Below are 26854 nucleotides of genomic sequence, written 5' to 3' on the forward strand. Positions count from 1 at the left end.
GATAATATCTTTATCTCCAATCTCTTCATCAATTCCTTCAGGGACAGCGCTGAGTTCCAAACCGTAATATTTGTCAGGCTTAGGTGGCAACACAGCCAGTTCCAGACAAGACCGTTAGGAGTTAAAGACACAGTGAAGCCGGTAATTGACAGCACTTGGCAGAAACGCCCAAGGTCAGGCTGCAGCTGTAACTGATAAGTGAAGCAGCAATAAAAAGGCTTCAATGAGCACACAGAGGTGTGGGGGGTAATAGGAAAGCATTATAGAGTTGGTTGGTGAGCAACAGACGGAGCACGGTGTGAAAACAGTAAAGTTTTGTTTTCTTAAAGACTTGGCTGATGGTCTATTATTTCGGTCGGCGACTGGCACTGATAAGCAAGCTAAAATGCTACTGGACTCTACTGGTTATACTGGTAAATTGGTGCTGCATTCTACAATATTTGTCTCCAGGATCCATCACAGCCAGGAAATCCAAATCTTTTTCCAAGTCCATATTTAATCCAATCTCCATAGTTTAAACCTTGCCTTTAATTTTTCTTTCATCCTTTTTTGGTTTTCCAGATCTATCTTTATTCTCCTTTCTCATAGAATCCTGAATTTCTTTCAGCTCCTGTCTCATTTCGCCAAATTCAATTCTCAACGCTTGTCTATTATTTCTCAGTTCTTGTTTTATTAACTTAATCCCATTCATTATTTTCTGAAACATATCTAAAGATAAAGTCCCTTCTTGTACATCCATGATCTCAACCATCTTCTTAATTGTCATTCTTAAAACCAAAGGAACAAAACTCCTTCAATTTTCAATGTCCCAAGCAAAGAGCAGTTTATTTCTTTATCCAGTTACAAAGGAGTTAATCTTTCAAACCAACTGACGTCACACTCTAGACAGCACAGATTTCCTTATCTCTTATATGTCCAGAAGTGCAAAAACAGCTTTAGTTCACAGCATCCAAATAACTAGTAGCAGAAAGAATGAGCAGATTCGTCAAAAAAAAAGAAAAAAAAGTAGACCGGAAAAAATAGTCCCAGACATATATTACACAAAAGTCTTATAAATAAAAAAAAAAAAATTCTCTTCCAATCAGAAACCCCTCATCCGTTGTAATCTTTATAATGCTGATTTCCATGCCAGCTTTTTGCAATAAAAAAAAAAAGATAGGGTATTTTTATTTTCTTCCCCTTAGTTCCGTGAATAAAAGAGAAGGTTTTGACTCACCCAGGTTTTCTTAATTGCTGGTTCTTTGACAAATCTCTTTAGCTGTATAGATAACAAAATAATGAGCGTAGACAGGAGAATGCTTGCCTGTTAATCCGTTTTTCTTTGAAGAAAAAAAAACGGCTCACTTAATCAGCTGAGCTAGTTAGAAATCCTAGCTCCGTCCGAGTTGCTGGAAGACCTTCTTTCACAGACAATTCTAATGAATTCCAGTCTCCAACAAACACAACAAAGCTGTGTGGGAAATCTCACGTTTCTTCCTTATCCGGAAGAAATTATCACCAGTCAAAAAGCCCTTCTGACTGGTTTTTAAAACTGAAAAAGTTTCATCCAAGACGGGAGCCCGTCTCAGAGGCAGCACAGGCAGAGGGATCCTCCTGGGAAGTCCAAGAAGCCTGCAATATTTGGAGGAAGTACTTTCCACTGAAATCAGTTGGATATACTACCGCATAAACATACAAAGATAGCATTGTAGGTCTAATAGTTAAAATAACTCCTTTACGTGTTCATATATATTCTGACGTTCACAGTCAGCACGACGGCTACACTGAAACACCAAATCCATCCTATTAAAATTTAGGAGACTTTAAAAATCTGCTTTTTTAATCGGTTCAGAACAATGTAACTTAAAAAAATTACCGATTAGTCAACCAGTAGTTCTGCAGTGTAATAGTACAGCAAATCTTCCATATAGCCAACTGGGTATTATTATTTGTTTCTTTAGCTGAGCCTCACTCGGGGTACTAAACAATACTTCTGTAAGTCGCTTAGAATCTTTTTGTAATGAGCAACTAATAAGGCTAATAATAATAACCCCTTAATATCGACCCTTTCACCAACAATGGAATTAGAATGGGTTAAACACAAATTCATCCATTTTAATGGTCTGCAATCAAAACCCTATTATGTTGAAGAAAATAAGTATATATATTTTATGCAGAGCTTGGAAAAGTTACTTTTTTTGAACTACAACTCCCATCAGCCCAATCCAGGGGCCATGCTGACTGGGGCTGATGGGAGTTGTAGTTTAAAAAAGTAACTTTTCCAAGCTCTGATTTTATGCTAGAAATCGAAATTCAGCTCCAAGACCATGCCGGTACAGTACTCACTTGCCGCCGCATAGGCAGCAATGTCTATACTTCCCCATCGCTCCAAGACAAAAACTCAGTTTCCCAGAATACTTAGAGGATGTATGTAAATGAAGCGGGTGCCCAAGAAGTGTGTGCGCCAATTAGTTTTGCGCACGCGCCTTGAATTTGTGATCACACATTCGTTTTGATCATTATTTTGTGGGGAAGACCATAGAGACAGAAAAGAAAGGCTACAAGATCAGGTGCTGTTGGGGAGGGAGAAACTGTTCCCGCCCCCCCAGGTGTTTTCTCGGCTGTTCTTGTTGGTCGAAGCAGCCCGTACATTTGTTTTCCTCAGAGACATGGCGCTGAGCGACAGCTTCGAGTTTGAGGGGGTTGGTGAAGGGCTGGGCGAGGAAGAGGAGGACGATGACGATGACGAAGCAGTAGTAGCAGAAGGTCCCGTAGCTCCTGGCTGCTCCGGGGCGGGCTCCCGCTTCGAAAGGGAAAGCCGCTCAGAGTCCAGTGGAGAGGGGAACGAAGAGATTGAGGATGAGGAAGAAGACGAGGGGGAGGAAGCAGCAGCAGCTCTAGAAGGGGGGCCCAGGGACCCCTTCGGAGGCTTTGGGACAGAGGAAGGCGAGATGGATTCAGACGATGAAAAGGAGGTAAAACAAGTTCTGCCGATTCCCTCCCAGGGTGCTAAAGGGGAGTATGGCGATACGCTTGTATATAACACCCAGGGTGGTGTAAGAATGTCGGACTAGGACTGGGAAGACGCAGGTTCACATCATCCCTCAGCCATGAAGCCTGATCTTGGGTCAATCGTTCCCTCTCACCCAATCCTACCTTACAGGGTTGTTGTGAAGGTGAAAGGGGCGCCAGGCAACACGTGTATTCCTGGAACTCATTGGAGGGATATAAAAAAGTAAATAGAACTTCCTAGAATACCTTGTGCTAAATATAACCAGTGTGGTGCAGTGACTAAAAAGCTGGATGTAAGGATTTCAGGTTCAGAACAGTGCTCAACTTTAACTCTCCTTGAGTGCCCCTTGGGCTGCATCCTCTTGCCTAATCTCCCTTTATTGGGGAATGGTGGGATTAGGAAGCTGCCTTATACCAAGTCAGACCAATGGTACATCTAGCTTAGTATTATCTGCATTGACTGGCAGTGACTTCTCAGAGTTTCAGACAGTGGTGGTCTCTTCTAGACCTACCTGGAGATGCCAAGGATTGAACTAGGACCTTCTGCATGCAAAGTAGATACTATAGCACTGAGCTACAGCCATTCCCCTATATACATTTTGTGGCCTCTGTTAATCAACACACTATCACTGTGTGACATCTCTTGTGTATCCCAGTTGGAAAATCTCTTGACATCTCCCATAGTTTATTTATTGTATACATTTATATTAAGTTAAATGGTTCCTAGGGCAGTTCGCAACAAAAGAAAATGGACAGGAACGTGAACACAAAATCAGCACTTAACCTTTCTTAGTGTGCTTAAATCAAACAAAGCCTCCCTGAACAATGTACATTTTTGTGTTAGTAGCAAACAAAACTTAAAAAAATTTGACACACCTTTTCTTTCTTTCTTTGCATTTTTAGCGCATGATTAAACTCTCTGAGTTAACACCGTATATAATGTGTTCCATCTGCAAGGGATACTTCATAGATGCTACAACCATCACAGAGTGCCTTCATACATGTAAGTACTGTTATTTATTTCTTGTTCAACAGAAGCTTTATTGTCATGTATGCAACAAGATCAGACAGAAGTACACTTTGGTGATGTCAAAATTGCGAAAATGTTACATTCATTGTTTTAACTGCAAACAATACATGTGTATTTTGAGGAGGGCTCTTGACTTATACTCCCCATTCTTCATTCTCTCTGAACATGTTCTTAAAAAAAACCCCTTTCATTCCTTTATCTGCTTTTCATGTTCACCTTCCTACATAGACCTTAACACATATTCTTAAACAACTATCCTGTTCTCAGCTTCTGCTACTCCTTAATCCCATTGTCATGGTTAGGCTGAGGTTGTGGATGGCCATATGCAAATCTAGATCTGGAATGTGTTCTCCAGCCCCAAATCCCTGGAGTCAGTGGGGGCTAGAGCCTGAAGTGCCATAGGTACATGTCACTGCTTTGTTGACCAAGCAAGAGTAGAAGTCTTGTTGTATTTATACTATGCCTGCTCAATCCAAAGTCTTCATACTGCTAGCCAGTTAGGAACATAGGAAGTTTCTTTATATCAGGGCAGAGTATTTGTTCATCTACTCTGCCTGGCAACAGCTTTCTCAGCTTTCAGGCAGAGGTCTTTCACATAGTCTGGTATATGATTTTTTTTAAACAAATTTTAAAAAAGCTAGAGATGCCAGAGGTTGAACACAGAGCCTTCTGCATGTGTTCTACCAGTCAGTAGCTTGCTTGAGGTACAGTTGCTGTACCTGGCTCCTCCCTTTCTGCTCTTGGACAGTAAGAAGATCTGCAGTCTGGCATGCCCAGCCAAGCAGCAGACCATCCAATTCCCAGCAGCTGAGGGAGTAAGAAAGGCAATGGGAACAGCTGGGGAAAAAAGGGGGGGAGAGAGAGTGCCACCTCAGAATAGTATTAAGAGTTGAAGAGGGTAGAATCAGCCTTAATTAAATTTATATTATTTTGTGTAAACATGTTATGGATCCTTCTGAATTGAAAGAGAGAGAATGACATCAAATAAAAACACTGTATATCCCTATGCAAATCTTTCTTAACCTCTATCTTAACCTCCTCCCTTGTATAGAAAAGTTGGATAGAAATGTATTGAAATAACCAGGGCTGTGGAGTCAGTATGCCAAACCTTCGACTCTGACTCCGACTCTAACTCCTTCATAAATGGCAAATGTATATTAACTAGTAATAACAAATTTACTGTAGTAAAATGGTAGCACAAGGCATTTCATCACCGCCACGCTTCTATCTTTTCGGCGCCAGGTTAAGACCTGGCTATGCTCCCCGGCATTTTAAGTGTTTAATGTTATAATTTTAAATCTTTTTTGTTTGCTGTTTATGTTTACTGTTGGTAGGTTGATTTTATTGTGATATTCTGTATTTTAACCTTTTGTACACCGCCCAGAGAGCCACTCGCTATGGGCGGTTTAAAAATGAAACAAATAGATAAAATAAATAATAAATAAATCATCAGACTAGATTGACAGAACATATATTTATTTATTTGATTAAAAATTCTGAACAAGAAAACTTTCCTAAATTCCTATGAAAGTTTTTATTTTGAAGCCGGAGTCGGAGTCAGTACATTTCTATTGACTCCGACTCCACCCAAAATTGCTTCCGACTCCACGACTCTGACTCCACAGTCCTGGAAATAACTTAGGCAAAGTTTTTATCCCTCTCCCCTCCACACACGGTACTGCACACACTTTTCTAGTCTACAGTTACTCTGCATTCTAGCCAACATACACTATATGTTTTTCATTCCCTTTGAAAACGGTGTACTATTTCAGAATAGGCATGTAATTGAAACATTTCTTTTTTACAGTCTGTAAAAGCTGCATAGTCAGACATTTTTACTACAGTAACAGATGTCCAAAATGCAACATTGTAGTACATCAGACACAACCCCTTTATAATATCAGGTAATGTATTTTAATTATAATTATCTATATTGTGTGTTTGTGTATAAAAGGAACAGTGGTTTTCAGATAACATTCATATTTCTGTTTTGGACTAAAGTAAATTATTGGAACTGAAATAAATGCTTCTAACCAGCTATACACACAGGAGGAAAACTTTTTGCTGTCTTATAAAATGTCTAGTACCCCACACAATTGTTACTTTCTTTCATTGGTAAATAAACAAAAGTGTTGCATGTTCAGAACAGGCTTTGCTGCCCTGGCCTTGAAACTTTCCCACATGTGGGTTGTTTCTGGGACTACTTATCTCCTCTGGTGCACCAATGCATTGTTCCAAAGATGGTTGTAAAGTTGCTTTTGTATTTGTGATAGGGTCGCCATAAGTCATGGTCGACTTGGAGGCACGTAACAACAACAAAGCTAGAACCTCAATGCTCTTCCAGAATAGGATCATTTACCTACAAATCTAGGATTATAGTTGAAAATAGCTCCTAGTTTCTCTTGTTCTGTGGTTCACTTTCACTAGTGCACTGCCACAACATACTGCTTTCATTCAATCACTAATTTACTTTTTTTATTCTACTGTAGGCTGGATCGACAGTTGCAAGACATAGTGTATAAATTAGTAGTCAGCTTGGAGAAAAGTAAGTCTTTTACTTTTTATCCTGGTGCTATTTATAAAAACTAAAAGTAGGCTGAACTATAGAATATGTTAGCTAAGATACAGGACACTTTTTGAATTAAGTGGTATTCTTAAATTGCCTTTATTCAGATTCCTGAGGTAAGGGCTATGCCTTTCTTGGCTATGGGGTTGCTACAGAAGCACAGCCTTTAAAATGTGGTTTGCAATACAAGAGCCTGAGATCTTGAGCGTTCATTTTATACGGTTTATATTATTATTATCATTATCAGTTAGTTTCCTTGCAAAGCAACCCAAAGTGATAACAACAATAAGATTAAAACCTATTATATCAAACCCACTAAAACAATGAACGCAACATAACCTAAAAACAGATCGGTACAAATAAAGAGAGGTCTTGCAAGACTTGCCATGTTAAAAGAGGCCACTGATAGCTAAAGCCCTTCAAATTGAAGACCAAAAGCCCAGGTAAAAATGAAAGTTTTTGCCTGGCACATAAACAGATAATGATGGTGCCAGGCATACCTCCCTGGGGAGGGCATTCCACAGGCAGAGAGCCACCACTGAAAAGGCCCATTCTTGTGTCACCATCCTCTACACCTCCCTTAGAAGGGGCATACAGAGAAGGATCTCAGATGAAGCATGTAGGGTCCAGGTTGGTTCACGTGGGGAGGGACGGTCCTTGAGGTATTGGGGTCCTGAACCTCATAAGGCTTTATAGATTAAAACCAGGACTTTGAATTGAGCTGAGAAACTAACTGGTAGCTAGCGCAGTCATGCCAGAATATGTATTATATGTCCATCCTATCCCAGTTGACAATCTGGCTGCCAAATTCTGCACCAGCTGCAGTTTCTAAACTATTTTCAAAGGCAGCCCCATGTATAAGACATTGCAGTAATCCAACCTTGAGGTTACTAGAGTGTAGACAACTGAAGTTAGGCTGTCCCTGTCCAGATAAGGGTGCAACTGGGTCACCAGTTGAAGCTGATGCAAGGCACTCTGCGCCACTGAGACCACTTGAGCCTCCAGTGACAGTAATAGATCCAGAAGTACCCCCAAGCTACGGAGCTGCTCCTTCAGAGGAAGTGTAACCCCATCCATAGCAGGCCATGCCCCACCCATCTGGTCTAGGGAACCACCCACTAACAATGCCTCAGTCTTGTCTGTATTAAGCTTCAATTTATTGGCTCATCCAGTCCATTACCGTCGCAGGGCATCAATCTAGCACATCCACTGGCACACCTATGGATGTTAAGGAGATGTAGAGCTATGTTTCATCAACATATTGCTGACAGTGAACTCCAAAACTTCAGATGATTCCAGTCAGCAGGTTCGTGTAGATATTAAAAAGTATGGGGATAAAACTGAACCCTGCAGAGCCGAATAATAGTCCCCAAGTATCACCCCCTGCAAACCATCCAAGTAGGACTGGAACCACTGGAGAGTAGTACCATCCACCCCCACCTCGGATAGTTGTTCCAAAAGAATACCATGCTCAATGGTATCAAAAGCCACTGAGAGGTCAAGGAAGATTAATAGGGATACACTTCCCCTGTCAGTCTCCCGATAGAGGTCATCATACAGGGCGACCAAGGTAGCTTCTATGCCAAAGCCAGGCCTAAATCCCTGTTTATAGGCATTTTGTAGAGAAGAGCTTGAAATCTTATGGGCAGTGGCTGGATAAAGGGGTCTGAGTCCTACCGTGTGGCTTCATTGGCCTGCATAGTTCCTTGTCGTCTGTGTTTGTTTGCTTCATCCTTTCCATTTGGTCCCACCCATCACTGTCATTTGGTGACCATAGTCTCTGAAGGTCAGATAGCCTCTATCTGCATCCCTTTTGTTTCTTCCACTGTCCAAGTCAAAACATTTCAAATGTCTGGAAAATAATGCATTTTAGAAACAAACAACTATGAGGGAAAATCATATGTACATACATTTGTACAATAGGTTTGGGTTTATTTAATGTGAAATATCTACATCTCTCTTTAAGGTCAGCTCTGGATCAATTCAAGGCCTTTTTCATCTTAATTTATTTTTTTTGCCCCACCAACGTCTCACTGAATCAATTAATATATACTGCTCTTGTCACTTTTATACCAGTGTGCTGACAGTTTGACTACCATAGTCAAAGCCAGTGGGACTAAGCAAGCTAAATGTATGAATACCGAAAAGTGTTTTGGAAACTAACTTGTGCAATACTAAGCAGTTGTATTTTGAAAGGAGGAAAAATGGGGACAGCACCAGAAGGCCAAAAAGTGTGTGTGTGTGAAATCCTGTTGTGCTAGTTGAAGTTGTTCTCCTAGCACAGGGATGGGGAACCTTGTGCCTGCCAGATGTTATTGGACTCCAACTCCCATCAGCCCCAGCCAGATTGGCCAGTGGACAGGGATGATAGGGACTGTAGTTCAGCCATGTATGGAGGGCCACTGCTGTGCTAGCACAAGAATTTCGTTCAATATTTTCCAATGCATTGGGCATTTCATATCTCTTATTAAAGTTTCCCACGTTTTGAAGTTTTGCCTGCCTTTTTGCTGCCTTGAGCAACTTAAAGATGTCACAATCTCATAAATGTATGACAACCCTGCTGAATTATAATGGTGGTTTCCTTTGTCAATGTATTTTCTGTCTCACCAACTAGATCCACAAAATATATCTGTACCAGTGGTGGGGGAGCCTATGCCCACCAGGTTTTGTTAAACTACAACTCCTATCACCCCTGACTGTTGATCTTACTGGCTTGGGCTGGTGGAAGTTATTCCAATAACATCTCAAGGGCCACAGAATCCCCACCACTGGGGAAATACGTTGTATTTTATTGTATATGTATACAGATACATTGTGTTTTCTGTGTGAAGCAGAACCTAATTTTTTGTATTGCATATTTTTAGGAGAGAAAAAACAAATGCATGATTTCTACAGAGAGAGAGGTTTAGAAATACCTAAACCTGGTAAGTTTTTATAACTACTATAGAGGAGTAGCAACATTGCTATTTTAAAATATATTGTCATGCAGCTTGGTACTGGTGGATCATATAACTTAGCTTTCTGTGTACAGACTGTGTTCAGCCTGATGCCATGGTGATTTACAATGGCTATGATCATGAGATGTGTTCCCAGTTGGACAGTGTAGTTGTAATGGTAGTTAGAAGGCTGACTGGTGATACTGAGAGAATTGTAATTGTTCATTGAACCTGATTAAGCTTTTTAACAGTTTTTTCAAAATAATAATGGTGACTAAAATACTGTTAAGCTTAATTACCTAGATTAAATATTGTCTTATTAAGGTGCTAGAAGAGTGCAGGACATCTTATGAGAATTATGATGTTCCCAAATGAATTATATAGACAGCATTTTTTGCTAAGAGAAATTGTCTAATAATTTTGTTCATGTGTATGTAGAACATTTAGAGTTAAGAGTCAAAATGTGGTTAAGAGAAGAGAAGGGATGTTACTAGATCAGGCCTGCACAGCAGTTGTGGCCACTTTCCTGTCTGTGGCTCCCTTTGGGCTTTCAGGATACCCATTGCTTGTGACTTCTTCCTGCACATTTATGGCAACATCTAAGGCCTGCCCATGCCCATCGAACATGGAAAAAGACTTGCATCCAGAGATAAAAAGGTTTTGGCTTGGCTTACCAGCTGGCCATAGTTTGTGGTTGCCACTGATCCCTGTCTTCTATTGTGTTCTCTGCACATACCACAGTACTCTGGGAAGGGATGTTTCATATTATACTGGGCTTTATGTTGCAGGATAGGGTTTCTCATGTTGACTATAGGCTACAGCTCATGGCTAGTGAGAAGAGAGCATAACCACAAGGCCAGTTTTGGATGATACGCTGAGCTAAGACTTGATTTAGGTGAGCATTGGGCATAAGTAAAATAGACTGGAGAGAGGTAAAGCTCGCACAGTCCCACTAAGCCATAGTTTGGCTTACTGTGTCATGTGAACCAGGCCAATGGGTTGAAAGAAAATGCTTGGTTAAAATTACAAAGTGCTACATTCATTGCAGAAAAACAATGTTGGCTCCTTGAGTTAGTAAAAACATGCTTATTATTTATTGAATTTATATCCCACCCTTCCTCCTGAAGGAGCCCAAGGCAGCAATTACAATTTGTTTATAATAACCAACATCAACAATATAAAATAGCTCTGAAAGCAATTAAGCAGTACATTACTGAACTATATGAGTGTTTGCAGCTTATTATTGCATCATGTTGTATCTTATTGCAGGTGGCAAATACATTCTTTGCTTTCTAGTTTTTTTCATCTTTTTATATCTTAGCTGTACCACAGCCAATTGCTATAGGCAGGGGGAGGCCCCGCAAAGTTGTGGGCTCAGTTTTCCGTATCCCTCCAGAACTTGACATGTCACTACTCCTGGAGTTCATTGGGTGAGTGAAAGCAGACTTTTGGTAGAATGATTCTTAACTTATATGCAATAGTTCTAGACATGAACACAAAATAAAATAGCAGCAGTGGTATTCAGTTGCAACATTAGCTTTTTGTTGGTTTCAATGATTAGATCAAGAGCTGGTGGAAGAAATTCAGATCTGCAATTCGACATAAACTTGCTCAGTTTCTAGTAAATCTTCCATTAGTAGCATTTGAAGTCTACTTCAGAAATCACATTCTTCATTAAAGAAAGCAATCTATGTGTGAAAATGTAACAGTACTAGAGGTATATTATTGTGCTTCACAATTGTACATATTTTTTCATAACACATATAAGCTATGCCCAATGGCAGTTTTCCAGCACAAGTACATGGCAGTGAAAAAGATTCAGACCATCTACACAAATGTTTATGGAGTTTAATACACAAACATGTTTCCCATAAAGGAAAACTTTAACATTTAGGGTCAGAAAGTAATAGGACGAGTCTTTGAGGGAGCCGCGTGGGTGGGTGGGTATCAGCTCTGCAAATCTTGGCCTACAGAAGCCATCTCTCCTCTCCCAATAGACACTGATTCCTCTCTGAACTGTTCTGAAAGGATTTTTTTTCCTCTGCAGATTTGATTTAGTGAATAGAACTGCAGTTCTTACAAAACCAGATATAGAACCCTGATTATAAGCACCTTTTTCATGAATTGTATATGTAAAGACTGCTTTATTTAATCAACCAGTGCATGACCAGGCTCTCTATAACTAGGGTGCCTAACCTTTTTTGACCCAAGAGCCACAGTCATCTAAATATATAAATTCATGGTTGGCCAGTCATTTGAAGGCTGCATGGCACTGATGATTGTGGTCAAAGTGGTCACCAAACACAAAAACGCACTGTACTTGCCACATATGTATCACACACAAATGCACATGCTGTTGCATAGCTCTCTCACTCACAAACACACACATAGGAAGGAGAGGAACTTCTGTGATAGGAAGGAAAAATTATTTGCATCCCAGTCCAAGTCCACCACTCTATCCCATACGGCACTCTAACTATGGTTTCCTTATGGCCTGTGTCTTTCTAGTTGTTGAATCAGGTCCAGATCTTTTTAAACTTGACTTTCATACAATGTCTTGCAGAAATCCTAATTCAAATACCACCAGAAAAAATAATCCTACAGGGGACTTGCAGGTAGAAAATTTAAATTGCAAAGCTAGCATTCTTGTATATTTCAGGGACAAAAATGTGAGCAAATGTGTAGTACAAATACATTATAGAATTTTAAAGTTCTCAATTATTCAGTTACTAAAATAAAAAGGATGACAGTGTTGTTTGAGGAACTTTTCATGGCTGGTCTTTCATTAGCTCTATCTAGTAGAGCAATAATATAAAATATCTCTAGAATATTCCAAGTGTAGGACTAGGAAACAAGGGACATTCTTGCTAATGACATAGGCCCAGTTCAGCCATAATGCTAAGCCAGTTTAGTACTATGTGAATGAGCCTGAATAGGCTTGGGCTCACACACTCTTTCCCCCACCTCCCCAGCATTGCTGGGAAAAGGAAATTAGAAGCATCTGCTGGGTTTAAACTAACTGCTGGTTCTCATTATTTCTGTCAGGGAGTGTTAGCTTAAGCAAGCCAAGGTCAAACCATTGTGCACTATCTTGTGCAAACTGAGACACTCCTCATGTCCATTGGAGACTATTCTGCAGAATAGTCAGTGCCATTATTCCGCAATTTTTTGGAGTTTTTTTAGTGTTGCAAAGTCTTGCTGTACTTCACATATTCACAGAAACAGAAGCCAAAGAAAATTATTTACTTCAGGAAAATTGCAAAGTAAATCAAATATATTTAAAGTGACTATCTGAATTCTATCAGCTGTCTTAATATTGTTGCTTCCTCCCTGCTAAAACAAGGTCAGCACAGCACATGTCTTCTTTCTGTTATTGGGGCTGATTGCAGGTGTTGCCCCCACTCACCATATACTCAGAGGCACACTCAGTCTGCTGAGAATGGATTGATCATTTGCATACTTATTAAGTTCAGTGGGATTTACTCCCCTGCAATCATGCTTAGGATAGGTGAAACTGACCACAGGGTAAGGGAGGAGGGTGGGGAAGAAGGGCAGAGGGGAGGAGGGGGATGGGAGCAGAGGGGAAGAAAAGGGCAGGTTTGATCATTTGCATGTTTATTGAGTTCAGTAGGATTTACTCCTGTGCAATCATGCTTAGGATAGATAAAACTGACCATGGGTGGTGGGGAGGAGGAGGAGAGAAGGAGTGGGCAGGGGAGGATGAAGAAGGAGGAGGGGAGGAAGACAGGAGGAGGAAGAGAGAGGGGAGGGGAAGGCAGGTCTGATCATTTGCATGCTTATGGAGTTCAGTGGGATTTACTCCTGTGAAATCATGGTTAGGATAGGTAAAATTAACCATGAAGGAGGGTGTCATGGCCCCTTTGGAGGACTCCTCGGAGGAGGAGGAGGACTCAGGCAGCAGCGGCAGACCCAGGAGAAGGAACAAGTAGAATCCCCGAGGACGCAACTCCAGCTCCTCCCCAGCTGGAGAGTGTCCAGGACATAGCTGAATCCCCTCAATCAGATTCAGGGAATGAACAGGAGGCTCCCCTCCCCCCTGCAGAGCGAAGACGTCAGCAAGTATTGCAACAACACTGTAGGTCTGGCCATTTAAGACAGGCAAGCTCTTAGAAGCCAGGAGGCTGATCACCTGCACCTGTCTTAGGGAGTGGGATTTAAAAGGCAGTTCGTGACTGCAGCAGGCTGCTGACTACAACGTCAGTCGTGACCTCCACGCGAGACCCAGCTTCCAAAACCCAGATCCTCGGACTGAACCCTTGGCTCACTGAACCCAGCTTTCCCTCCTTGATGAACGCATTTGGACACGTTGGGAAGTGTAGTTGGTGAAGGGTACTGAGAGTTGCTAGGAGAGGCCGTATTCTCCTCACAGAGCTTCAGTCAGAGCGGCTGACTGTTAAACCACTATGGCCACTGGAGCTCTCTCAGGGGAATAGGAGTCTAACAGCTCTCAGCCCCCTTCACAAACTACACTTCCCAGGATTCTTTGGGGGAAGCCATGACTGGCTCACATGAAATAAATGTCTAGCATGGGTATGACGCCTTCATTAGCCAGATTAAAAGTTTAAGAAATGCCTGGCTGATTTTTAAGTAATTTAAGAAATTTTGCATTGAATTCAATGATAAGGCTGGGCATGCTCAGTAAGAACCAACTGTCAGTGTTCTAAAAGCCAGACTCACAGCTGTTTGGCTTGGCTAATCAGGTGGCCACACAGACGCCAGACATTTATTCCACTTGAAACAGTCATGGCTTCTCCCAAATAATCCTGGGAAATGTAGTTTGTGAAGGGCGCTGAGAGTTGTTAGGTGATTCCTAGTCCCATGACAGAGCTCCATTGGCCACAGTGGTTTAACAGTCAGGCCCTCTGACTGACGCTCCTAGCAGCTCTCGGCACCCTTTACAAACTACACTTTCCAGAATTCTTTTGGGAAAGCCAGGGCTGTTTAAAGTGAAATAAAGGTCTGGTGTGTATGTGGCCAGTGACAGCTTTAGCTTAAATTTGGGTGGGAGACTATATGTGCCTGCTGTAGAATACAAAGGTGAGGGAAACCCTGAAAAACAATGATACTGTTTGCAATGTTTTCCTTTTGGAAAGAAAAGGGGTTTCCCTCAGCCCAGTGCCTAGCTACCCACCCACCCAATCTCCTCCCCTCCCTGCCCCTCCCCCAGGTCAGTTTCACCTATCCTAAGCGTGATTGAACGGGAGTAAGTCCCACTGAATTCAATAAGCATGCAAGTGATCAAACCTACCCTACCCTACCCTTTCTCCTCCTCCTCCCCTACCCCATGGTCTTTACCTATCCTAAGCATGATAGGGGAATAAATCCCATTGAACTCAATAAGCATGCAAATGATCAATCCATTCTCAGCAGACTTGCACAGGATCCCATTTCTTACCTCCCGGATTAAAAAGCACAGAAATTCACTAATAGGCAAAAAAAACCCTTGCAGTTTAAGAACGTACCTACAGCCAACAGATATTTTTATCAAGCTTTATAAAGCAGGGAAATTGGGTAGCTGTAGTGAATGCACCAGGGGAGCAGGAGTCCTGACCTCCTCTGAGATATTGTACTGCCCTACAAATTTGTCAAAATGCAAACAGAATTTGGGTTGGTCTTTCACAGTCCAATCCACTTCCAGTGTAGCTTGGAAGAATTTGGTAACGTGCTTCTGAGCATATGGTGAGTGGTGGCAACACTTACAAACAGCCCACATAACAGAAACAAGGTATGTACTGTGTTGATCTTATTTTAGCAGGAAGGAAGCAACAATAGTAAGACAGTTGATATAGTTCAGATAGCCACTTTAAATATGTTTGATTTACTTTGCAATTTTCATGAAGTTTCCTATAGTAAATCATTTTCTTTCACTTCTCTTTCTGTGAATATGTGAAGTACAGCAACACTTTGCATAATTCGTACTAAAAAAACTCCAAAAACAATTGTGGAATAATGACACTGACTATTCTGCAGAATAGTCTCCAGTGGACATCAGGAGTGTCTTAGTTTGCACAAGATAAAACAGAGGGAGGTGAAATATATTCTAGCAAATTTCTAGGTGTGCTCTGTTTTTAATTGACCATGTCCACCCTTCCTTAAGTGGAGTGGTTTAAGCATAGTAGGCTGAACACATGCATCTTGGGCAAGCCATCTGATCAGTCTGATTTTACATTAAACTACAGTTTCAGATTCTACTGTTAATGCACCCAAAATAGAGCATAATCTCCAGTTTGAGACACACAAGGCTGTCTTCACTATCAAATGACATTGACCAATAAAAAGACTTTGAAATTAATAAATAAATTTGACACAGATTTCTAGGATGAATAATGAGAGAAATATAATTTTCTAGGTTAGATTCTCTGTAAAAACAGTAGTAACACAGAAAAGAAGCAAAGTAAGAACAACACCAACAAACATATGAAAAATGTAATTCTCCATCTTTGGAGATGTAGTCCTGACTGCAGGTGTTGCCACCACTTGCCATATGCCCAGAAGCACGTTATCAGATTCTTCCAAGCTACAGAGGAAGTGGATTGGACTGTGAAAGACCAACCCAAATTCTGTTTGCATTTTTACAAATTTGTAGGGCAATACAATATCTCAGAGAGGAGACCAGGTCTCCTGCTCCCCTGGTGCATTCACTATAGCTGCGCAATTTCCCTGCTTTTTAAAGTTTGATAAGCGATATCTGTGGGCTATAGGTACATTATTAAACTACAAGGGATTTTTGCTTATTAGTGAATGTTGTATCTGGACAGGGTTAAGCTGTAAATTTGCAGGTAATTATTGTATGACAGGCAGCTGTTACAAATTGCTAGGTTCCTGTAACCTTTGCTTATTGAGTCATGGTGTGTGAGAGTTTAAAATATTACCTCATTTCAAAAGAATTTCTGAAGTAGAGTCTTGAACCTTTGTATACACTGCCCATCATGTGTCATGAAAAAACAGTCATCAGCTCCTGTGAACTTTTATTTATATATATGTGCAGACATTGTTTTGGATCTCAAGGTAAGTTCTGGGAAGGAAAGCTTCCTTTCCATTTTTCTATGCAGCAGACCCTGTTCCACATCTTGTTGTTCAGGAGAGTCGCAGATGTCCAGACAGACTTTTCAGGCTGCAGGAGGTAAAAGGGGAAGGAAACGTTTCTTCTTTGAACTTGCTTATTTTAAGATTAACATGCAAACTGTTATCTTCATGTAGAAAAAGAACCCCTCCCCCCCTTTTTAACCACTAGATGGCAGTGACAATTAGCAAACCTTGGGTAATTGTGCTGTATTGTTGAAAGACAAATTCAAATATATCAAAACACTTTCCTTTCAAATGAATATCTTAATGCTAACGCTGCTACTGTTCACTCTGTTAACTTTAAAGAAGAGATTAAACTGGACAGGCTGCAATATTTTATCAGTTCCATCCTCTCTTTGTGAGAAGATTGATGTTGCTATTAGGGCAGAAGAAAAAAATAGTCTGCTGCAAGAAAGATGGTACTGACCAGTTTTTAAAATTGTGTGTGCTATGAGGAAACCACTTGGAACTATAATTTTGTAGTAATTTGAACCCTGTTCAGATGTTTCTTCTTTCTGGTTATTTATTGTCAGTACTGTGTTAGAAAAAGGATTTTTTTAAGCTGGTCAGTAAACTAAAAATTAGAGATTAATTTATAAGATCACTTTTTATCTTTCATGAATTCAGAACTGAATAGCCCTGTAGTTTTCCCCCACCCCATAGGACTCCATAGAAAGGGGTTACATAAAACAAAAGCACTTTGTTTTCTTCAAAATGTTAATCAGATTAGATTCCTGTATTGGCTTCTTAAATTAAGATAATTTTTATATGTGAGAAATACAAGACATGATGAAGTGTGCTAGTTATTATTATTATTGTTATTATTATTGTTGTTATTATTATTATTATTATTATTATTATTATGTTTATATTTATATTTATTTATTACTTTTGTATACCGCCCCACAGCCGAAGCTCTCTGGGCGGTTTACAACAATTAAAAGCATTTAAAACAAATATACAAATTTAAAAACACTTAAAAAAAATAAAAAAACACATGCTAAAATGCCTGGGAGAAGAGGAAAGTCTTGACCTGGCGCTGAAAGGATAACAGTATTGGCGTCAGGTGCATCTAGTCAGGAGAATCATTCCATAATTTGGGGGCCACCACTGAGAAGGCCTCCTCCCTTGTTGCCATCCTCCGAGCTTCCCTCGGAGTAGGCTGTGACGTCCTTCCCCAGCACCACCAGTGAAGCTCTCACTTGTGGCTACCAGCAGACAGGAACGTCAGGTTTTCTTCTTACCCTTTTCAGCTCTAGCACAGATTCAACAAATCCCACTGCTAGGCAGCACTACCAGTCACTTTCTGTAACCCAAACTCCCAGAGACTTTGCCTAAGTCTCTCTATAGCTTGTTACTTTGTGACTGTGTGCCTATGCTGTTCCCAACCCCCTTGTATCTTTATATTTAAAGCATACAACTCTGGGTTGCTCTGGATACGTGACTTGTTACAATCTTTCCCTTCACCCGCTGCCACCATTAGATACAGTTTCTGTTCAGCCTTGGTAATTACCTTGCCCTCCCTTCTGGTCTGTATATTCCCCCAGCCAAGGATCAGGCCTTTGGTAAACCAAATAAGTATTTATTAAATATCAGAAATAACAAGATTACTTAAGGAATGTTTCACAAGCGTATGGTTTCATCTATATTCTGTTAGGTACTTGACTTTTTACTAATTGCCTCAGAACTCCGACTCACTCTCAAACACCACCTCTCAATTCACCACTAAACACCACCTCAACCTCCCAGATTCAACTGTCATTCTTCCATTTATACTCCCAGCCATTCAAACGCTCAGCCAATCATCCAGCATTCTACTGCTCATGTACTCCCCCCTCCTCTTTCACTCCACTTACCATATGTCTTTTATATAACCAGCACTTACCATATTTACAATATAAGCAGAAACATCACATAGGCACCCAGAGGAGGGCCTTGGACGTTGAGCGTAGTGTACGGGTGGGTTCGTGTCTAGTTTTAACTTTATTGTCTAAAACAGAGAGAGCCAACATGGTGCCCTCCTGTTTTTTGGGGGGGGGGCTATAACTTCCATGAGCCCCAGCCAGCATGGATGAGTGAGGTTGCAGCCCAAAACATCTGGAGGTCACCACATTGCCATTATTTTATATCAGGGGTCGCCAATCTGTAAATTTTTTACGTAAGTTTCAATCAAAAAGTACTTGTAAAGGTTATTTACTCTTGCAACCTTGGCTGAAGCACTTTTCTAAGTAATTGCGTTTCTTTTCAAAAAGTCACTTCTGATATTAATTTCATAGTTATATCTATTACATGTCTCGTTTTATTTTAATGTTGTCATTCAGTGGAAGCAATTTTGTTAATTACCTACTTCTATATAGTTCAAATTAAATCTTGCACTGGTCGAGTCCTTCCTATAAGTGAAAGGATATCAGAGACTTTCTTCCTGGAGTGGAAAAATAGATATCTTCTGTCTTAGACATAACATGATTTTTCCATCTATCTATTAGACATACATGCAGATAAAGAGTAGACCTAAAGCATTTTGAATGATAAAATTCTTGTCTGCAAGTGAATTTTTGTCCCTGTATCTAGGGAGAAAGCAGTCAGTCCTCTGAAATGCATATTACAGCTGATTATATCAATGATTGTTCTGCTCAGCTCCCAGTCTTCCATGCTATATGCCTTTTAGGTATTTGGATGTCTAAATGTAGTATTTGATTTTAAACTACATGGCTAGTTCTGCTAGGCTTCCTATTTTGGTCAGTTTATATTAGCATTGTAACGATGCTATTTGTTTGTGTCAGTATAAAAATAGCAGTTTGTCATTCAGTCCTTTAAAAAAATCCATATATATTTGACATGTACTGGTGTAGTTCAGATGTATTATTTATTTATTTATTAGTTAGTTAGTTAGTCGCCCATCTGGCTGGCTGTCCAGCCACTCTGGGCGACATACAAAATAGGCATACAATACGTAGACATTAAAAATCTAAAAACAATGAGGATAAAATCTAACCCATCCGAAAAGCCTGCCTGAAGAGCCAGGTCTTCAAGGCCCGGCGGAAACTCATCATAGAAGGGGCATGGCGGAGATCATTTGGGAGGAAGTTCCACAGGATGGGGGCCACAATTGAAAAAGCCCTCTCTCTAGTCCTCACCAGTTTGGCTGTTTTGACTGATGGGATGGAGAGAAGGTCTTTTGAGGCTGATCTTGTTGGGCGGCATAGCTGATGATGCTGGAGGCGCTCCTTTAGATAGACTGGGCTGAAACTGTATAGGGATTTAAAGGTCAAAACCAACATCTTGAATTGGGCCCGGTAAGCAACTGGTAACCAGTGTAGCTCTTTTAGCACTGGAGTGATATGACCTCACAGGCGGCTGCCTTTAATCAGGTGCCGCCGTGTTCTGTACCAGTTGCAGCTTCCAGACCGTTTTCAAGGGTAGCCCCACGTACACATTACAGTAGTCTGATTGGGAAGGTAGGGGCGTAGCCGCCATATCAGATGGAGTTGATACAGCGCTGCCCGGCTCACAGCCGAAACCTGAGCTACATGGACAGTTGGGAGTCAAGAATGACCCCGAGGCTACGGACCTGGTCTTTCAGAGGCAATTGTACCCCATTGAGCACCAGGTCCAAATCCCCTAACCTTCCCTTGTCTCCCACGAGCAGTACCTCGGTTTTGTCAGGGTTCAGCTTCAGCTTATTCCTTCCCATCCAGCCACTCACCGATTCCAGGCACTTGGATAGGGTTTCTACAGCCAACCTCGGTGAAGATTTAAATGGGAGATAGAGCTGCATGTCATCCGCATATTGGTGACACTGCAGCCCCAATCTCCTGATGATAGTCCCCAGCGGCTTTATATAGATGTTAAATAGCATCGGGGAGAGGATGGAGCCCTGTGGCACCCCACAAGTGAGAGGCCAAGGGTCCAAAACCTCATCCCCCAATGCTACTCTTTGGTGCCTATCAGAGAGGAAGGAATGGAACTACTGCAATACAGTGCCCCCTATGCCTAACCCCTCCAGGCGATCCAGAAGGATACTGTGGTCAATATGTACATATTGCTCATTGTACATATCTTGGCTTAATAAGCAGCTTTGTGCCTTCACTCTTGCACTGTGCCTTCCCGGCATACTACAATTAACCCAGGAAATTTTCAATTAACCATAGTTAAAAAACCATTTACTACTTGTGGGCCCCTCCTGGGGAGCAACACATTGAACACCTTTTGATTCATGTGTTCCATAGAGAATAGGCCCAGTTACTACCACAGTAAACATGAGTGCAATAAGTTTGGCTTTACTGAGGCTTTTAACCCTTGTTACAGACTCCCCACTCCTTTCCTCCAGGCAATACAAGTCTAAATCCCACATATGGGGTCACAACAAGAAGTCCTTCTCTAAGCCTCCTGGCTGTACTTTACTGGTGTCCTCTCTTGAGACAGCCACCATAGATGTCCAAAGATGTACCTGATTCTAGTGTCCTTGGTGAGCTGGTGCTGACTTACTGCAGCTCCCCTGTAACCCCTTTCTTAGGGTTATGGGGCTGAGGGAGGGATAGGTCCAGAAGCCCTCTTGCAGGATACTCTAGGGTCACCTCCAATGGGCTAATTCCACAATATCCTTATCCTAGAGGGTTTCGGTGGTCAAGGAAGATTTATCTGAGCCTTCTGTACCTTTTGGGTAGCAGAGGAAGAAACTACAGGTGTTCCAAGGGGTAGCTGCTCCCTGTTCCTCCCTGACTGCTATTTCTGGGCTATTTGTGCTCAGCAGCTCTGAGAGATCCTCAGTCTCAGGCAGAAGCAGCTGCTCCCTGTCCCACTGACTGAAGTGCTGCCCTGACCCCTATAGAGGTGGATTAGGGCTTTCTTAAAGGGGCTGTGTTGGTAGGAGCCCTTTGGCCTGAGGTGGTACTCTGCGGATCTTCACACCATGGAACCGGGAAGCTGTGGCTACCAGGATCAAACAAGCCAGGATTTTGAACTGCATTTTCTGCTGAGAAAGTCAAGATATATTTGTCTAAACTGGACCATTGTCACCACCAAGCAGCAATAGTGAGTGTGAAGCAATATCTAAATGCTGTACCAAACTGGATAAGGATTAACTATTGAGTGCAAATGGAACTAAGATGGTGGTGATTAATGGGCTGCTTGATCTAAATGAAATGATCTTGCCTCTTTCTGGTAGGGTCATATGTTCTCTCTAAGCAGGCTTGTTAACAAAGTTTGCTCCTGAGTCCAATCTAAGCAGCCTCTGTGATGAGTGTTTCTGATGAGTTGCATCTGATTCAGAAAATGGTTCCCCTCCATGAAGATAGGACTGTATCTACTGTGATGTGTTCTTGGTATCTACTTGGATTGACTATTATAGTTTGCTTGCACTACCTTTGAAGACTGTCCAAAAGCCATAACTTGTGGTGAATGCTGCCATTTGCTTTTATCAGGAGCTGAAAGTCGGTGTTCTCAAAGCCACATTGGTTCCCAGTTTGCTTCCAAGCGTAATCCAAGGTGCTGATGAGCATATAAATAACACATACAAGTATATCACAGAAAAAAAACTATATATAATGGCATCATATTGATTTAGTTGTTTGAGCATGTAAATCCAGATGTAGCTTAGATGTATTGATTATGCCACCCTGGGCTCCTGCTGGGAGGAAGGGCGGGATATAAATGAAATAATAAATAAATAAATAAAGTTAATTCTCTTTTCTTTCAGAGCTAATGATCTCTCTGGGAATTTTAAGGTATGAATGCAGCTAAAAATTATCTTCTATTTCATATTTATGATATGCAAAATTAAAACTAAATGTAGCATTAAGAAAGCCAATGATTCTGCCCAGGAGTATACACTAGGTTTTTTTGCAAATCTATTATTTATAAAGAGAAAGGAAAGTTACAAAGGCAAGGATGTAATACTTTAGTTTGAGGGGCCTGGCAATAAAGCACACTGGGAATTGTTACTGTCTCTAAAGTAGGAGTGGCTGTAGTACTCCAGATGTTGTTTGTCTGTGACCATTTGAAAAAATGAGCAACTAGACTGTCTTTTCTTTAATGAAATTGGACAGTGATTAAACTATCTACAAAGTAATATTTTTCAATAATGCCTATGAGTTATCTGAGAAAGGTGGAAATATAAAAATGTGGTACAAATACATATATGAGAACCAATGTGGTGTAGTGATTAAGGTACCATACTCAGGCCGGAGCAATTCAGATTCAGATTCCCACTCAGCCTGGGCAGGCTCTGCTGTGGTCGCATTTGTTAATGAAGCCGCAGTATGGCCAGAGGTGGGAGGCTACAGTGGTGCAAGAGTGAGTGAGGAGCACAAGCGGGGCCATGGTCACCTATGCACACCAACGTCTCCAGGCACTGGGAGGGTAGGGGTGGGATTCACCTGCCGCCAATCCTATTCATCCAGCTCTGCTCACCCCCAGCACCACAGAGGAGGCAGGAAAGGAGGGCCCTTCCAAGTTGAAGGATGGAGCGCCAGCCACAGCAGAAGCCTCCCTGAGCAGGGCCAAACCATAGAGGGGGAACAGGGAAGAGGAGGTGCCACCCCACAGGGCAAGTAATAGGTTGAAGTGGTGGGGTTGGTGTGTGAAGGGGTGAAACCCCTAGTACAATAATAAAAGCATGACTAGAACATAGATGCAAGAGCTTTTGCAGGACTCTATAGAGTACTCACAGCAATATTTTTGCTAGATATAATAGTACACTTTCCCCTCCCCTTGTTGCCATATCCTTTCTCTCTACCCTAATCAACTCCTCTCCACCTACCACCCCATCTCCCTTCTACCTTGTCTTCCAAACTCCTGGAAGACGCTGCTTACCCCTGCTGTCTCAGCTTTCCCTCTTAAATCCCTCCCATCTCCTTTGTCTCCCGTGCACTTCACTGAAATTGCCCTTACAAAATTAACTGACCTTCCTCATTGCAAAACCAAAAGATCTCTCTTCAGTCCTAATTCAACTTGCAACCTTTGATATAATTGATTACTCTTCCCAATTCATCTTGTGGCCTTTGATAAATTGATCAAGTTCTCCTGCTTTACCCTTTATTCCTTAGATCTCTAATGCTGTCTTCAGATGGTTCTCTTCCTGTTTGTGTAATTGTTTTTTCATTGTTTCTGTGGGGCAGGGATGGGGAATCTATGACCCTCCAGATATTACTGGATTCCAACTCCCATTATCCCTGACCATTGGCCTGTTGGCTGTGACTAATGGAACTTGGAAGTCCAACAATATCTGGAGGACCACAGTTTCTATGCTGCTGCCTTAGGGACAAACCCTCTGTTTTCCCTCTCTGTTGGGGTCCCTCAGAAATCTGTTCTTCTCCTTCTCTATACATACTCCCCTGGGTAACTTCATCAAGTTCTATGGCTTGTGTTACCACCTATACACAGATGACACCTAGCGTTACCTCTCTGCATCTGACCTGTACCTCTTCCTTACATCCCACACCTCCAACTGCATCTCTAAGATTTGTGCTTAGATCATTGTCTCAAACTTTCTTCTCTTTACAATATTGCAAAAATATGTCCATTCCTCTCTGTCCCTTCATCAAGCTTGGTCCATGCCCTGGTTGTTTCTCATTTAAGCTACTACAATCTTATTTTCCCTTACCTCACTTTGATCCCCTCACCTCTGTCCAGCATTCTGCTGCCAATATAATTCACCTCTCTCATCACTCAGATCAAGTGACACCCCATCTTAAATCTCTACACTAGCTTCCTGTCTGCTCCTGGAATAGGCACTAACTCTTTGTCCTTATCTTCAAAGCCCTTTATTGTCTGTTCTCCCCCACCCACCCTGCCTTCTGTACGCTTACATCCCTGGCTGTGATCTTCATTCTTCCAGCTCTATCACCCCTCAGCCATCTAAAGGTCTCCTGCTACAGTTCTCTTTCTTCCTTGCTTCCCCTTGTACTTGGCCCCCCAAAACACCTATGTGATGCCACCTCTTTTACTTACTTCCAATCCCTCAAAGACTTTTCCCAGAAGCCTTTGGCACAACTCCCTAATTCCCATGCCTTGGTGCACCTAAGCCTGTAACTTTCCCGAAGTTCCTGTAACAGAAATAATCACACATTCTTCCCCTGTTTATTCCTGAGTTCCCCGAGTCAAATTTACATTATAAGCTCCTTGAGTTAGGGATCTGTCCTCTTGTACTCTGTCAATGGAACACACACTGATTGCATTATATAATACTAAGCCCTTGAGGGCGTTCCTCCCACTGCCATGATTTTCAAATGTTGTATACCTACAATGAGATTGTGGAAGGAAGAGGGAAAATAGCTGAACTGTACATTGCAGCACAATCGATTAAGGTACCATACTGTGGCTGGAGCAATTCAGATTCAAATTTCCACTCAGCCTGGGCGGGTTCTGCTGCGGTGGTCATCTTACTTCTGAAAACAAGCTGATTTAAGTAAAAATATGTGAACTTAGCTTCCTCAGTGGTCATAGTTCCCAGATTATTATGAATGTGGGATAGAGTTCTTGTAAAAGAACCTGATTAGAATTGCCCTCTTCATTATTAAGAACCCTTTCAGTATAAAACCTGCTGCCTCTTCTTCCAGCCGCTGGAAAAGAAGTTTGTACGGGTTTCAGGAGAGGCAACAATTGGACATGTGGAGAAATTCCTACGAAGAAAGATGGATCTTGATCCTGGCTGCCAGGTATTCTGTGCTAATAGTTTGCCCTATATAGTCTGCTATGATACTCCCATTCTTCCTCACCCACATTGTAAAAATCTATTTCCTAGTAGCAAGAAGGTAAATGAGGTTTTTACAGTTCTCCATGTGGTGCATTTCAGAAGGCATTATGTAACTTAGAAAAGCCAAAGTTGTTACATCAAAGACTTTATATAACACACGCTGAGACAATGACAAGCAAGGACAGAAGAAACTGAAGCAGAAGGGTCAAATGTAAGAGGACAAATCAGGGTGTTGGGTTTTAAGAGCTTTAAAGTGGCAGGGGGAAGAATGAAAATCTGAATTCCACACCCCACCCTACCCCACCCCTCCATCTTTATCTTTACATGGACCTTTTGCCAGGACTTTGCCATATTTTCACCCATGACATTCTGAGGGGCAAATGGAGTTTTCAGGGAAGTGTTCCACAAAACACTTTGCTTACCTTTTTACATGTGTTGTTTGCTGCTGTTGCTGTTGTCTCTGATCAGCAGTACTGACCCATTAAAAAAATAGCTTCTTCCTATGGCAATCTCATTTAGGGATCACATAGGCAGCATGTCATGTTGCCATGTAGCCACTCAGATTTGGCCTCCCTCCCCCTCAACGTCCTTTCCTGTTTCATACCCTCAAGTGACTGCCTCATACACCATAGTTTCAGCAGCCATGCACTTATGCACCCTGAAAATCCTACTCTCAGTCCAGGGATGCTGAGTTAGCAGAGAGATGGGATCCCTACCCTGAGAGCGCATCAACCCTACTGACACTCCCATCCCACCTTATAGTGCTGTTCTGAGGCCAACTGAAGCCATATCCTACTAGAACGTGGGAAAGGGATCCCTATCTATCACTCCATAGTAACAAATGTGGCAAAGTCACATTTATTGAACAGCCTCCAGGATGGAGGAGATTCTGAAAAAGAAATACACGTGTGTAAGGTTGCCAAGCAGCAGGACTCCTGTACCTTGGCTAGTGGCTTGAAAAACAGCTGGATAGCAGATGCAATGTCTGGGATGGCACCAGCACCATGGTAGGAACAAAGGGTACAGCAGCCATACCTGGAGAAAGTAGGTTGTTAAACTGACAGAGGAACAGCCAGGAGCATCTTCATTGCTGCTGCTACTGGGGTGGGCCTCTTTCACTGTACAGCCCCAGGTCACACACCTTGTCAATCTGAGTTACAGTCTCACTATCTGAGATTTATATACTGGTGGTTGTGTGCTGTGATTGATTGCACCATATCTTATGATCTGTCATGGTAGCATAGACAGGAAAGTCATTGGGAGAAAAATTCTGTGCACCAGGTCTGGGCCTAGTGTAAAATTGCACCATAAATGGTGTTGGCCATGGTCTTTAGGATTATATGATACAATGTGAGTATGCTTCTCCCTTTTGCCATCCCCAACTCCTCCCATCTTCACTGGCTGAACAGTTACACTGGAGGAGCATTTTGCTGGTATGTCTGTTATGATGGTCGCATATAGTTCATCCTGCCAATGTAGCAAGGCTTTTGCTAAATCATATAGTAGCAAAACTTGAATATAGGATTTCCCCCTTTATGAAGTATAGGTCA

General features: G+C 41.7%; 1 protein-coding gene across 2 annotated transcripts in view; it reads left to right on the forward strand.

The window, feature by feature from the left end:
* The first annotated feature begins 2442 nt into the window (after nucleotides 1-2442).
* Nucleotides 2443-26854, forward strand: part of PCGF6 (polycomb group ring finger 6) — a 34667-nt gene continuing 10255 nt past the window's right edge. The window contains exons 1-8 of one of the 2 annotated variants that reach the window (XM_061636118.1): nucleotides 2443-2954; nucleotides 3895-3994; nucleotides 5829-5925; nucleotides 6511-6566; nucleotides 9452-9511; nucleotides 10845-10953; nucleotides 22308-22335; nucleotides 25168-25266. In XM_061636118.1, the coding sequence (XP_061492102.1) occupies nucleotides 2649-2954; nucleotides 3895-3994; nucleotides 5829-5925; nucleotides 6511-6566; nucleotides 9452-9511; nucleotides 10845-10953; nucleotides 22308-22335; nucleotides 25168-25266 (855 nt within the window). In that variant the 5' untranslated portion in view covers nucleotides 2443-2648. The remainder of the gene's footprint in view (nucleotides 2955-3894; nucleotides 3995-5828; nucleotides 5926-6510; nucleotides 6567-9451; nucleotides 9512-10844; nucleotides 10954-22307; nucleotides 22336-25167; nucleotides 25267-26854) is intronic. The other variant, XM_061636117.1, reaches the window with a different exon arrangement.

This window comes from Rhineura floridana, chromosome 7 (genome assembly GCF_030035675.1).
Source record: "Rhineura floridana isolate rRhiFlo1 chromosome 7, rRhiFlo1.hap2, whole genome shotgun sequence".
Classification (NCBI taxonomy): Eukaryota; Metazoa; Chordata; class Lepidosauria; order Squamata; family Rhineuridae; genus Rhineura; species Rhineura floridana.